The following is a 14,532-nucleotide window of genomic DNA, read 5'->3' on the forward strand; positions in this document are numbered from 1 at the left end:
AATGCAATCAGACAGGACTTTAATGTTGGTGAGTTTAACATTGTTTAATGCAATCAGACAGGACTTTAATGTTGGTGAGTTTAACATTGTTTAATGCAATCAGACAGGACTTTAATGTTGGTGAGTTTAACATTGTTTAATGCAATCAGACAGGACTTTAATGTTGGTGAGTTTAACATTGTTTAATGCAATCAGACAGGACTTTTCTGTGTGGATGTAAATGGGCTGTCGAGGCCAGATAGTAGTTTTTTAAGTGGGCGTTCCAGGTACGATGATGTCATGTACAGTACGTTCCTCAGTACATAGTAGATAACTGTAGTCAGTGTAGTGTAGTGCGTTCACATTTGATAGCAGATCTACAAGCTCGTACGAGCTTGTAGATCTGCTATTTTTGAATTCTGGGGGTCCTTGACATGAAAAAGGTCGAGAACCACTGACATATCTACGAGCTTGTACAGTAGGTCTGCTATTTTTTTAAAGATCGAAGAACGACTGACATTAGAAACATAGCTTTTTCAGAGAACTGTCAGGATTTATAAAAGACATTTTTAGAATCTGATCTCAGATCAAAATGGGCTAAAGGGGACACAATTATTATTATTATTATTATTATTATAATAACACACCTGCAGTGTCCAGGCAGACTGCCTTAGACAGGTTACTGTACTATTATTATTATTATTATTATCATAATAACACACCTGCAGTGTCCAGGCAGACCGCCTCAGACAGGTTACTGTAATATTATCATTATTATTATTATTATTATTATAATAACACACCTGCAGTGTCCAGGCAGACCGCCTCAGACAGGTTACTGTAAGGGCCTTGGCCAGCCTTGTTGACGCACGCCACTCTGAACCTGAAGGCGCCGCCCCCTGCTGGCAGGTCCACCACATTGTAATAGCAGTCTGCAACTCCTGTGGCCACGATCAGCCAGTTGGGCTCAGCTGGAGAAAAGAAAGGAACGCAAAGAACCACAGTTAACGCACAGAACCAACAGAACCAACACACAGCCGCCGTTATTCTGGTGCTGCTGAGACTAAACTGTGGAAATAGAAACTCACTTTTGAATGCTCAAAAAATATATATTTGGCGAAAAATTGCAATGTTTTGAGCGTTAAGGTCTTTATCAAGCATCAAAGTCTATATCAAGATAAAGGACCTTATGGTAGAAATTATTTATGTTCTATTAAAAATGTTATTTAATATTTTCTATTAACATAGGGCTCCATCTTGCGCCACCCCTTACCCCTTATCCCTAAACTTATTTATTTGCCATTTTTTTTACTATTTTAAAACATTTAAAAATAGTTCAACTAGCCAACAATCTACATCGACACGTTGTTAGCGTGTAGATCGGCTATTTGTACTATTTTAAAATGTTTTAAAATAGTAAAAAAATAAATAAGTTTAGGGATAAGGAATAAGATCTAGGGCATAATCTACTATACAGATTGGTTAAAAATAAATACGTTTTATTCATTAAAATAAGTTATGGACAGCAGCTTTGAAATGATAACTAATCTAATAACATTGAATGATTATTTGTGTTTTTTAACCCATTTTGGACGAGAATCCCTTTTGGTTTTAGCAGTATGTTATGCTTAATCTACAAGCTCATACGAGTTTGTAGGTCTGCTATTTTTGAAAAATCGACTGACATAGAAACATAGTATGTAGAAGACATTTTTAGAATCTGATCTCAGGTCAAAATGGGTTAACATAATCTACTATACAGATTGGTTTTATTCATTAAAATAAGGATAGCAGCTTTGCTAAATGCTAACTAATGTAATAACACTGAATGGTTCTTTGTGCTGACGGACCCTCAGCCTTCCTCTCCAGGGAGTAGGTGCAGGGGGCCATGGTGTCCGAGGGTCTCCACAGAACCAGGGCCGTGTTCTGGTACCGCTGAGGAACCTCAGGGGTCCCGGGACGGTTGGGCAGACCTGTAAGACCCAAAGGGATACCGTGTTAGAATCATAATGTAAACCTGATAATCTCATGTTTATGTATACAGGCTGTGTTCTCTCTATAGCAGTGGTTCTAAAACTGTTTCATGTCAAGGACCCCCAAATGGAGCCCGCGGACCCCCATAAGAGAAGATTTCTACGGCTCTAGCAGTGATCCTCAACCCGTTTAATTTCAAGGACCCCCCAGTTTGACATGCATATTAGTCTACAGACCCCCATTTAATGTCATTTATATCTCTGGGACCCCCATGTGTATATTGTAAAATCAATGTTAATCGATTTATAGACCCAAAAGGGTCCCAAACTATCATTTAGCTGGGGACTCCCTGGAACTCCCTCAAGGACCCCCTGGGGGTCCCCGGACCCCACTTTGGGAACCACTGCTCTATAGTGCCATTTTAGTCGCACCAAAATGATAGAAAGTTGGTAACCAAATGGACCCTTATATAATATAAATCTTTAACTCCGAAAACTCTGTAACTAAAACTGAAATTTGCTGCCGAAAGCAAAACAACACGTTGTGACCTTTTTAGATCTTTGACAAACTATACAGGATTTAAGTGGTTATTATTGACAAACAGGCAGACAGACAGAACCGATGCAATATCCTGCCACACATTTCTACAGGCAGGGTCAAAGTTATGTCATCTGAAACGCTCCTTTAAACTGTCTAAAAACTATTCAGAGCTAGTAGGGGCAAAGACTAATGGGGTCATACCTATGTTCCCTCAGCCCTATGTTCCCTCAGCCCTATGTTCCCTCAGCCCTATGTTCCCTCAGAAGGAGCATTGGTCCGAGGTGCGCTGGGGGTCGGGAGAGGGTGGGTCGTGGGTGGTTAGGTTTAGGTGTCTGCCCCGGGGGAGGTTAGGGTTAGGGTGAGGGTTTGAGGTAGGTTGTCCATCGGACCGTCGGCATATTGACGCCGACCCGAGGGAACATAGGGCTGAGGGAACATAGGTACGGTCCCAGACTAATCATTGTGTATATTCCTGCACTAAACCTGCATCGAGTGACCTTGGTACATAGAAGTTGATCTATTGAATATTCTGACCTTCAAAGTACATAATTTTTGTTTTGATTGTATTGCTGTATTGTTGTATTGTTCTTTCTGCTTTGGCAATGTAAACGTATGTTTTCTCATGCCAATAAAGCCCTTTGAATTGAATTGAATTGAATTGAGGTGCAAAGCTAAACGGAAACAATTTGGTCGGAGACGGGACAGTGGCATATTTATTTATCTGGTCAATGAGGTAAAAATGATGACTTCTGGGAGAGCCACTACCTACTGTACCTCCTACTGTACCTCCTACTGTACTGAAGAACCAATGATGTTTTAGTGTGTACTATTATGTGTAGTCTGTGTTGATTTCGTCGACTAAAACTTAAAGACGAAAAATGTTCGTCGACTACCTTTTTTCACTGACGAAAACTAAATGGAAACTAAATTAAAACTAAGCTATGGTGACTAAATATATTTACACTTTTTTAATGCAGAAAATAGCTGATCTACAAGCTTGTAGATCTGCTATTGCAGTGGTAACCAACCTTTTCAAGCCCAAGAGCCCATTTTATTCCCAATTGCCAAGATCTACCACTAAAACGTGTTAGAAAAAACACTTGTTTTTTTGCTATTTCTGACAGGCTCAATGCATGTGCACACATCCACACAAAGACTAAAGCTTAAATTAGAATAAATACTTATAGTAAGTTATATTATCAATGTCAAATAATATTAAGACAAATGTATTAGAAATAAAAAATATTAGGACAGAAATACAAATAAACTTCTTTGTTGAGTTCTTTTTAAATAAAACAAAATGCAAAGGACATGAATTGCTTTTACAGCACAATATTTTGTTTCTCATTTCAATGAATATTCACATTGGCAGATGTTCAAATGACATAGGCATAACATGACCATATATATTTGCACAGATATGGTGACATACTCTCAGGGTCAGCCCACCTTTAATGAGACTGCTGTGACTGCACTTTATCTGCAAGCGTTTTGAAATCTGGTTCATATTTAGTGATTGCCAGTCTGAGGGTGTCATTAAGATGTGAGTCAGTCATAAGTGCAACACATGCTTTTGTAAGCGACGCTAAGGATTGTTTTGATCGATAATAATCCGTCATGTGCGTGCGCGAGTGCACTCTTTATTTGTGCTTGCAGCCGTGCACAGTGTTTCTCCCACGTTTGGTTAAAAGTTGGCGTTCGAACTTTACAAATAAGTTTAGTATTCAACGTGTCATACTGCGTTCACTCTGACGCTGTGCTGCCTGCGGCTGCGAGGGAACAACAGACACACAGGACACAGCAGCACATGAGCACAGAGTGCTAAAAGGGGGAGGGCCGAGGGCGGTGCGGTGGAAGCAAGGGGAACAGATCTTCAAGCTAAAATGCATCGAGCCTCTACACGTTGTTAGCTTGTAGATCTGCTCTTTTTTGCGAACGACATTCTGCTGTGATGTCTGGCTGCCCGTCAGTCTTACACTTCGGGATCGACTTGAAAGGTTCCCGCGAGCTACTGGTAGCTCGCGAACCCCTGGTTGGTTACCCCTGTGCTATTGTGTGATCAGCATTGTGTAAAATCAGCGCCACCAGGGGGTTGGTGGTGTAACTTACGGGCCAGTGAGATGGTGCAGGAGGAGGAGACCGCCGCCAGCGGGTTGGTGGCCACGCACTCGTAGAGGCCGGCGTCCTTCTTGGTCGTCTGCATGATCATCAGCAGCTGGCGTCCGTCGGGGCAGGAGATCATGTTCATCCGGGCGTCGATCTCCATCGGCCTCTTGTCTGTGGAAACCAGAATAAGTAAGTAGGTAGCCTTGCCGAGCCATGAGGCCCATAGGGGCAGGAGCCTATCTCCTGTTTCTGTAGCCATGAGGCCCATAGGGGCAGGAGCCTATCTCCTGTTTCTGTAGCCATGAGGCCCATAGGGGCAGGAGCCTATCTCCTGTTTCTGTAGCCATGAGGCCCATAGGGGGCAGGAGCCTATCTCCTGTTTCTGTAGCCATGAGGCCCATAGGGGCAGGAGCCTATCTCCTGTTTCTGTAGCGTGAGACAGCTTGATGTACAAGTACACCCCCTGGACATGACGCTAGTATGTCGCAGGGACTTATACTGCCCCAATCCAACCCTTGATGCCGAGTGTCAAGCAGGGAGGCACTGGGTCCCATTTTTACAGTCTTTGGTTAGACCCGGCCGGGGATCGGACCCCGACCTCCCAGTCTCAGGGCGAACACTCTAACCACAAGGCCACTGAGCTGGTGGAAACCAGAATAACAAACACATAAATACTGTAGGAAATGCACCTGGATGTCCAAATCCATCTTTTGTTTGGATTTGGAAGAGCAACGGACTGACCTCATGCTTCCTTCTATGCATGAGGAGTCCAAGCCGCTCACAGTGGGGGGAGAGTTTCCCGGTTGGACGTAGTGCGTGGAAGGAGCATGTTATTCCAAGGAGTTCCTTTCCCCCTCCATCAGGCGCCCTGGCTGGCCAGGGGGAAGCAGTATAGAGACCAGTTCCTTTCCCCTCCATCAGGCGCCCTGGCTGGCCAGGGGGAGGCAGTATAGAGACCAGTTCCTTTCCCCTCCATCAGGCGCCCTGGCTGGCCAGGGGGAGGCAGTATAGAGACCAGTTCCTTTCCCCTCCATCAGGCGCCCTGGCTGGCCAGGGGGAGGCAGTATAGAGACCAGTTCCTTTCCCCTCCATCAGGCGCCCTGGCTGGCCAGGGGGAGGCAGTTTAGAGACCAGGATGTCTGCATGTTTTTTGTGAGGGTACCTATTATACCTACCCTAGGGGACACGGGGAGAACATGCAAACTCCACACAGAAAGGCCCTTTTGCCAACCCCACCTCGGGTATGGGCACTGATGACGTGGACCAGGACCTTCTAGCTGTGAGGCGACCGCACTACCGACTGTGGGAATGGAACCCAGGACCTTCTAGCTGTGAGGAGACAGCACTACCGACTGAGGGAATCGAACCCAGGACCTTCTAGCTGTGAGGAGACAGCACTACCGACCGTGCCCCCTTCCCTTTTTTTGACCTTGACTCAAAAATGAAGCATTCCTAATTTTGCATGTCATAATACTGTAATAGGTGAACATTTGGCAAAAATAACAGAACTACAAGCTCACAACCGTGTTGCAACACAACACGGTTGTGACCTTTTAGATCTGCTATTTTCACTATTTGACAAGGATTTAAGTGGTTAATTGACAAACAGGCAGACAGACAGAACCGATGCAATATCCTGCCACACATTTCTACAGACAGGGTCAAAGTTATGTCATCTGAAACGCTCCTTCAAACTGTCTAAAAAACTATTCAGAGCTAGTAGGTGCAAAGCTAAACGGAACAATTTGGTCGGAGACGGGACAGTGGCATATTTATTTCTCTGGTCAATGTGGTAAAAAATGATGAACGGCGATGGTGCTGAGGTGCACGGGGTTGGCTTTCACATAAACAGTATAACCCATTTCGACCTGAGGCCGACAAAAATAAAATGTCTTCTAAGTTCTCTGTTTTCTGAAAAATCTGTTTCTATGTCAGCGGTGCTCAACCTTTTTCATGTCAAGGACCCCCAGAATTATCTGTATTTGGCTGCAGACCCCCATCCGAAGATATGTTGTTCCAGGGACCTCCCAGAAGCTAATATTTGAGTTCAAATCGTTCGCTCCGAAAGCATATTCAAAGATTTGCACCACATTTTCACGATACTTCTAAAATAGCAGACCTACAAGCTCGTAGCGCGGCACTCGTTGCAGCGCTATGAGCTTGTAGATCTGCTATTTTTAAATAGCTAAAGTATTACATAATGCTTACAAACACCAAAAAAGGTTCCCGGCCCCCAAAATCGGTTAATATTCAGCAACACATAATACTGAACGTGATGACACAACTAGTACACTTCTAAGTAAGCTTCTGTACAGAATGTTACGACATGGCGTTTGTTGCTAAATGTTTCCCCTTTCATTGTAATCATGAAATCTGAAAGGACTCGATCATTTCCCAGGCAATGCTTTAGTTCAGGGGTGGACAACTTTGACAATGGAGAGGGCCACTATATTTCCACACTCATTCCAGAGGGACCACAGTGCATGCTACCGTCGTAGCAAAAATAGCCGATCTACAAGTAGTAGACCAGCTCAGTGGCCTTGTGGTTAGAGTGTCCGCCCTGAGACTGGGAGGTCGGGGTTCGATCCCCGGCCGGGTCATACCAAAGACTCTAAATAATGGGACCCAGTGCCTCCCTGCTTGACACTCAGCATCAAGGGTTGGATTGGGGGTGGGAAGTGAGGACGCTGGCGTCGACTGTTCGCCGCTTCACCTCCCAATGTATGAATGAATGAACCATTGTAAAGCGCTTTGAGCACTTGGAAAAGCGCTATAAAAATGCAATTAATTATTATTATTATTATTATAGATCAGCAATTTTTGCTATATTTGAATTGAAATCCTGAATAATGTTTTGCTATTTTTTTTATTGGAATCCTGAAAAGTAACCTTTTTATTGAATTTCAAATGCATTTAGTTATAGTCATGTTAACTTTATGAACGGTTAATATAAGTACATTGGACACAAAAAGACAATACTATTTTAATACTATAGTCATTAAGTAATTAAAGCGGGTCATGTTTGCATGTTTGGAATTGTAAACAGCTGCAATCAATACTATATCAGTGTTCTGATATTAACCTGCGGGCCGCATTACGTGAAGGTGGGGGCCGCATGTGGCCCCCGGGCCACCAGTTGCCCACCCCTGCTTTAGTTTATACTATCAAAACAAGCATGTGAAGCAAAACCACTCCTGTCTCCTGCCATTCATATTATACACTGTATAACGGTGCTGCTACAGTATATCAAACCACAAAGTAATAACATTCAATTACAATTTACAACCATTATTTTAAACTAAAATCTACAAGCTCGTCGCGCGGCACCGAGTGCCGTGCTACGAGCTTGTTAAATTTGGCGCAAATCTTTGAATATATTCTTTCACAATGAACGTTTTAACTCATACCTTTGCTTCTGGGGGGGGTGTCCCTGAAACTACATATTTTCAGATGGGGGTCTGCGGCCAAATTCATATAAATCTGGGGGTCCTTGACATGAAAAAGGTTGAGCACCACTGACATAGAAACTTTTGTTCCTATTTTGAGAAAACTGTCAGACATTTAAAATCAATCAATTTAACAGAGGTGCAGACGATCAGAAATCAGCAGAGAGTGATCGACGTTTGCGCTACTCTATGCCGACTCGAAACCCAGACTTTCTTTTTTCTCCCTGGAAATAAAAACGTCTGGGTTTCCGAGGCTACTAATTCACCTCACTATTGTAAAAGGGCGGTCTTACCCTTTAGCCAGTTGATGTGTGGGTGAGGGCTGCCTGCTGGCAGACAGCTGAGAGTCACTGGGTCTCCTTCCAGAAGGACGTGGTCCCTCAACTTGATGTGGAAAACAGGAGGGAAGTCTAGGAGAAAAAAGACACAATCCGGGTGCAGTACTTAGTTTTGACAGTTTTTGGTTTAGACTAGTCATTGGGTTAGACCAGTCATTAGTCCTACAACTACAAGCTATCTCAAACCCTCACCCTAAACCTAACCTCCCACGGGGCAGCACACCTAAAACTTAACCCATGTCTAACCAATGACTAGTCTAAACTAGAGTATGCACCCCCACAATCCATCATCAGACCAAAATCTAAAAGGGACAACTTAAAAGGTTCTCTATGATCTAGCTATTGAATTCGGGAGGCGGCCTTTTTTCCGACAGCATTCTAGCCGACGGGGCAACGGTCCGATCCGCAGCGGGGGGACATTCGCTGCGATGCGAAAAAGCGATGGTCCGACATGCGCTGCTCCCGTGCTTGCGGTTAGGGTTAGGTTAGGATTGAGGTTTCGGATCAATATGCTGTCGGAAAAAAGACCTGCACCCATTGAATTCAAGCATGGTTAAAATGAGTTATGCCTATGTTAGGCTTTCTTTTTAATGATTTTTGGAACATTTTTGGACATGGAAGAAGTGAAAGTGATCAAGACCAATATGACAACAAGCAAGACTTTCACAAAGACAAATACTGTAGACACAAAAAATCAAATCAACAAAAATTAAGGGAAAAAATTTTAATAATAATAATTACATTTGATTTTATATTGAAAATAGCCTACAACCCTACAAACGAGTCGCAGTTTGCCACATACAATTCGGACTTTACTCTCTGCTTCATGACAGGAAGACCTATATTTGTGACCAGATTTGACTGAGAGACTGCCATCGCGTAAATTCCAGCTAAGTATATATTTTTTTGTTTTTTCCCCAAAATGAGTTAATAGCACAGGCAGACTCTTCACATACTAGAGCATGTCTGAAATAAGTGTCAGAGCTGAAATCGACATGTAAATATGAAATAAATGCTTTAGCTAGGTGTAATGTTAGAGACCACAGAAGACATGTAATGAAAGAAATGTTTAAACATGTAGCTATAGGTGTAATGTTAGAGACCACAGAAGTGAACCTTTTCAAGCCTGTTTTCTCAACTCGCTGTTTCTCTGCAAGACATTATACTCTATAAGCCATATCTCCAAAACTGGTGTTGTCAAACTGAACAACCAATATGTCAATTTGAAGCTATGATTCCCTGCTTTCATAAAACGAAAATTCAAAAAAAATCCAATGGCAGTCCCTCAGTCAAAATGTAGTCACAAAGTATCCATAGTCTTACTGGTTGACACAACATTATACTTTTAATCTTCAAATGGAGGAACTTTAAATGTACAACATGCAGGAGAAACTGACCAGAAGCCAGCTTGGAGTAAATCCTGGAGCGTAGGGAGGGGTCTCTGGCGATGGCGGAGGGGAGGTCGGGCTGCGATATGGTCTTGTCTCTGGTCTTCCCTCCTCTGGTCAGGCCCCAACGGTCCCAGCGAGACCTTCGCTCCACCTCTGGACCACCTGGTTGTAAAGAGAACATTACACCCAACGCTGAAAGAAATCATAAGTGTTATATTTCTGGAGAAAAAAATATCATGGGAAAAACAATTTTGTTATTTAAATTTTAATCATTTTAACCTCATTCTGGGCGGGAAGAACCCCTTTTGGTGTTTTTTACTAAGCATTATGTTATACTTTAGCTATTGAAAAATAGCAGATCTACAAGCTCATAGCGCGCCACCGAGTGGCGCGCTACGAGCTTGTAGGTCTGCTATTTTTGAAAAATCGTGAAAATGTGGCGCAAATCTTTGAATATATATTCTTTCAGAGCAAACTTTTTTCTTTTCTTTTTCAACGTCAGGCCTAAATAAACGCCATTAATCTCTAAAAGTAGATTTTGAACAAGGCTCAAAAGTGAATCAAGGGAATGGTTTCGTACCCTTGGACGTGTCCGACTTGAGGCTGGACATGGAGTCCAGGGACTCGGACGAGGCTCCGTTGGTGGTGGTCTGCGCCGCCAGCTGGTTCTGGGGAACCTTCATGCCGCGGTTCTCTGACATGGAGCGGCGAAGCATCGACAGGATGGGCGTCTTCTTCTGCTCCTTGTTCTCCTCCGACGTCGTCCGCCTCTCCTCCGAGTAGCTGCGGATCCTGGAGGAGATCCCGGCGACCGTCGACTCGATCTTCCTGCGGATGGCCAACACGGGCGACTCGTCGGGTTTCTTGAGGTCCTTGTCGTCTTGTTGTTCGGCGTCGGCTACGCTGGCGTCCACCGGTGTCACCTCCGTCGTGTCCTTCTTCTCTTGAGATCCTTTCCGGCCGCCGAGGGTCCAGGAGAGCCTGCGAGTGGAAGCGGCCGGTTCCTCTTCTTTGGGCTTTTCCTCCTTGATGTCTGGGGTCGACGGCGCCCGCCTCAGGCGCATGGAGAGCCTCTTCATGAAGCCCTGGTCCTTCTGAGCCTCGCGGAGGTCTTGGACCGACTTGGACTTCTCCATGAGGTTCCGCTGCGCGATCTCCAACGGCGCGCCCATGGGTCCGGGCCGGTACATCTCCTCCGGGGACTCCGACGCGTCTGAAGAGGTCTTCTCCTCGTTCTTGGACCAGGGCAGACGTCTCAGGCTCCTCGTGAGGGACGACTCACGCTTCTTGAAGCGAGCCTCGAAGACCTCCTCCGACGTGATGTCCTGGAAGTCGCCACCCGGCCCCGCCGAGGCCTCTCTCGGGGGAGGAGGAGGAGGAGGAGGCGGGCTGGGTTCTTTCGTCATCATTTCGGGCGACGCCACCCGCGAGTAGACGGCCGCGTGCTCGGCGACGACCGGCTTCGACGGGCCGGGGAAGGCGGAGGAGGGAGCGCCGGCGGGTGTAGGAGGCGGAGCATATGTCTGGGCCGCCGTGGGAACGGCTACGGGAGTCGAGGGGCCCAGAGGCTGCATGGTCTGCATGATGCTCGCGTACGCCGACGTCCTGCCGTCCGGAAGCACCACGCGGGCCGGCTCCGGGAGCACCAACGGGGCTGGGGGGGGCGGGGGCGCGGCCGCAGAGGGCTTCGGGTGTTCCTGGGTCGGTGTGACCCTGACCGAGGTCGTGCTGATGACCATCTCAGAGGCTCTAACTGGCGTACTTCTTCTCACTTCCTCTTCCACCATTTCCTGGTCCTCGTCCTCTTTGGGCTTCGTCGTCTCGTCCTCCACGTCCTCCATGGCCTCGTCTCTCTCCTCCTCCATCTTGTCCTCCTGGTCCCCCCCGAGGGTCTCCCCTCTCTGGGGAGGGGCCGCGTCCTCTGACTCCATCATGGGCTCCTCTGAGATGCTCATGTCCTTCTCCGAGAAGCCGCTGGTGCTCGACCTCTCGTCGAAGTTGCTGTCCGTGGTCACGCCTTCCATCTTCTCGTCGGTCATCTTGACCTCTCTCTCGGCCACCGACTCTTCTTCGTCTTCGCACTCCATCTTGGTGGGACTCTCCTCCCGGATGGACTCCGGGGGGGTGGGGGGCTTGGGCGAGGGCTCCCTGCAGGGCGTCACGGGGCGAGAGTCCAGCCGGACCTGTTCGGTGAGCGAGGACATGGATATGGCCTCCTTCAGCCTCCGCTCCTCGATCTGCGCCAGCGGGATCTCCAACGGGGCGCCGCAGCGCCGGTGCAGCGGCATGGGCTCCGCGTCGCCCTGGCTGAAGGAGGCGCTCTTGCGAAGGACTTTGGGCTTCGGGGCGAGGGCGTCGTCTCTCTCACGGGAGGAGGAGGAGGAGTCACAGGTGGCGGCCCGGGTGAGCGGCGGGGGCGGGCCCAGGCGCTGTCCGCGGGTGTGGCGCTCCAGCGACGACGAGCGCTGCTTCTCGTCCCCCAGCGTCTCCAGCAGGGGGCCCCGCAGGCCGCTCATCTTCTTGTCCACGGAGGAGCCGCGGAGCAGCCGCTGTCTCATCTGCTCCAGCTTCAGGGCGTAGTCCTCCTGGCTCATGGCCCCGCCTCCGCCGCCGCCCGGACTGGCGCTCCGCCGCGGCAGCTCCATGGACACCGCCTTCTTCAGGACCTTCTTGTGGACCTCCTCGCCGCCCGCTCCCCCCCCCTCCCCCTCCTCGGGCGTGATGCGCAGCGCCAGCGCGCTGTCGGCCGAGCCGCCGCGCCGGAGCTCCCCTCTGCGGGGGCGGGGCTCCGCCTGGTCCGACTCCACGCTGGAGCCGCGGCGCAGCGGCCGGCGGGAGATCTCCGACCTCTGAGGCAACGCGGGCGGCGGCTGCTCCTCGTCCGACGACCCCTTGTCGTTGTTCTCCTGGGACGACTTCTTCCCCCCCCGGCGGGCGGCGGCGGAGGAGGAGGAGTCCACGACCACGCCTTGGTCTTTATCGCCTCCTCCTGCCGGGTCGGACGACGTCGTGGTCGTGGTCGCCTCCTGGACCACGTGACCCGACGGACTGGCGGTTCCGTTCTGCTTCCCCCCCGGTGGGTCCGTGTCGTCGACGCTCTGGATGTCGGTCAGGGAGACCCGCGACCCGGAGAACTCCACGGTCAGCGGCATGGGGATGAAGGGCAGCTCGGCCAGGTCCTCGTCGGAGTCCGAGGACGACGACGGCGGCAGCGGCGAGCCCTCCTTCTGGTGTTTGGGGACGGCGATGGAGATGTGGCTGGACGAGTCGTTGAGCAGCTCCGGGATGGACCTCAGCACCATCTTGGATTTGTAGCCGATTAAAGATCTCTACGAAAAGGGAGCAAATTAACACAACACCGATTAAAGATCTCTACGAAGGGGGCAAATTAACACAACAATACTGATTAAAGATCTCTACGAAGGGGCAAATTAACACAACAATACTGATTAAAGATCTCTACGAAGGGGCAAATTAACACAACAATACTGATTAAAGATCTCTACGAAGGGGCAAATTAACACAACAATACTGATTAAAGATCTCTACGAAGGGGCAAATTAACACAACAATACTGATTAAAGATCTCTACGAAGGGGCAAATTAACACAACAATACTGATTAAAGATCTCTATGAAGGGGCAAATTAACACAATACTGTTTAAAGATCTCTACGAAGGGGCAAATTAACACAACAATACTGATTAAAGATCTCTACGAAGGGGCAAATTAACAACAATACTGATTAAAGATCTCTACGAAGGGGCAAATTAACACAACAATACTGATTAAAGATCTCTATGAAGGGGCAAATTAACACAACAATACTGATTAAAGATCTCTACGAAGGGGCAAATTAACACAACAATACTGATTAAAGATCTCTATGAAGGGGCAAATTAACACAACAATACTGATTAAAGATCTCTACGAAGGGGCAAATTAACACAACAATACTGATTAAAGATCTCTACGAAGGGGGCAAATTAACACAACAATACTGATTAAACATCTCTACGAAGGGGGCAAATTAACACAACAATACTGATTAAAGATCTCTACGAAGGGGGCAAATTAACACAACAATACTGATTAAAGATCTCTACGAAGGGGCAAATTAACACAACAATACTGATTAAAGATCTCTACGAAGGGGCAAATTAACACAACAATACTGATTAAAGATCTCTATGAAGGGGCAAATTAACACAACAATACTGATTAAAGATCTCTACGAAGGGGGCAAATTAACACAACAATACTGATTAAAGATCTCTACGAAGGGGCAAATTAACACAACAATACTGATTAAAGATCTCTACGAAGGGGCAAATTAACACAATACTGATTAAAGATCTCTACGAAGGGGTCAAATTAACACAATACTGATTAAAGATCTCTATGAAGGGGCAAATTAACACAATACTGATTAAAGATCTCTACGAAAGGGCAAATTAACACAACAATACTGATTAAAGATCTCTACGAAGGGGCAAATTAACACAACAATACTGATTAAAGATCTCTACGAAGGGGCAAATTAACACAACAATACTGATTAAAGATCTCTACGAAGGGGCAAATTAACACAACAATACTGATTAAAGATCTCTATGAAGGGGGCAAATTAACACAACAATACTGATTAAAGATCTCTACGAAGGGGCAAATTAACACAACAATACTGATTAAAGATCTCTACGAAGGGGGCAAATTAACACAATACTGATTAAAGATCTCTACGAAGGGGCAAATTAA

The 14,532-nt window shown here is 46.8% G+C and overlaps 1 protein-coding gene across 5 annotated transcripts in view; it reads right to left on the reverse strand.

Annotated features, from left to right (window-relative positions):
* Positions 1 to 14,532, reverse strand: part of spegb (striated muscle enriched protein kinase b) — a 103,353-nt gene that overhangs the window by 13,191 nt on the left and 75,630 nt on the right. For all 5 annotated transcript variants that reach the window (XM_080786189.1, XM_080786186.1, XM_080786188.1 and 2 more), the window contains 6 exons: positions 10,355 to 13,103; positions 9,781 to 9,936; positions 8,339 to 8,455; positions 4,603 to 4,770; positions 1,830 to 1,952; positions 783 to 950 (listed from right to left, as the gene is read on the reverse strand). In XM_080786189.1, coding sequence (XP_080642315.1) covers positions 783 to 950; positions 1,830 to 1,952; positions 4,603 to 4,770; positions 8,339 to 8,455; positions 9,781 to 9,936; positions 10,355 to 13,103 — 3,481 coding nt within the window. The remainder of the gene's footprint in view (positions 1 to 782; positions 951 to 1,829; positions 1,953 to 4,602; positions 4,771 to 8,338; positions 8,456 to 9,780; positions 9,937 to 10,354; positions 13,104 to 14,532) is intronic.

The sequence above is a fragment of the Protomyctophum bolini genome (assembly GCF_963924005.1).
Source record: "Protomyctophum bolini genome assembly, chromosome: 16".
In the NCBI taxonomy this organism is placed as follows: domain Eukaryota; kingdom Metazoa; phylum Chordata; class Actinopteri; order Myctophiformes; family Myctophidae; genus Protomyctophum; species Protomyctophum bolini.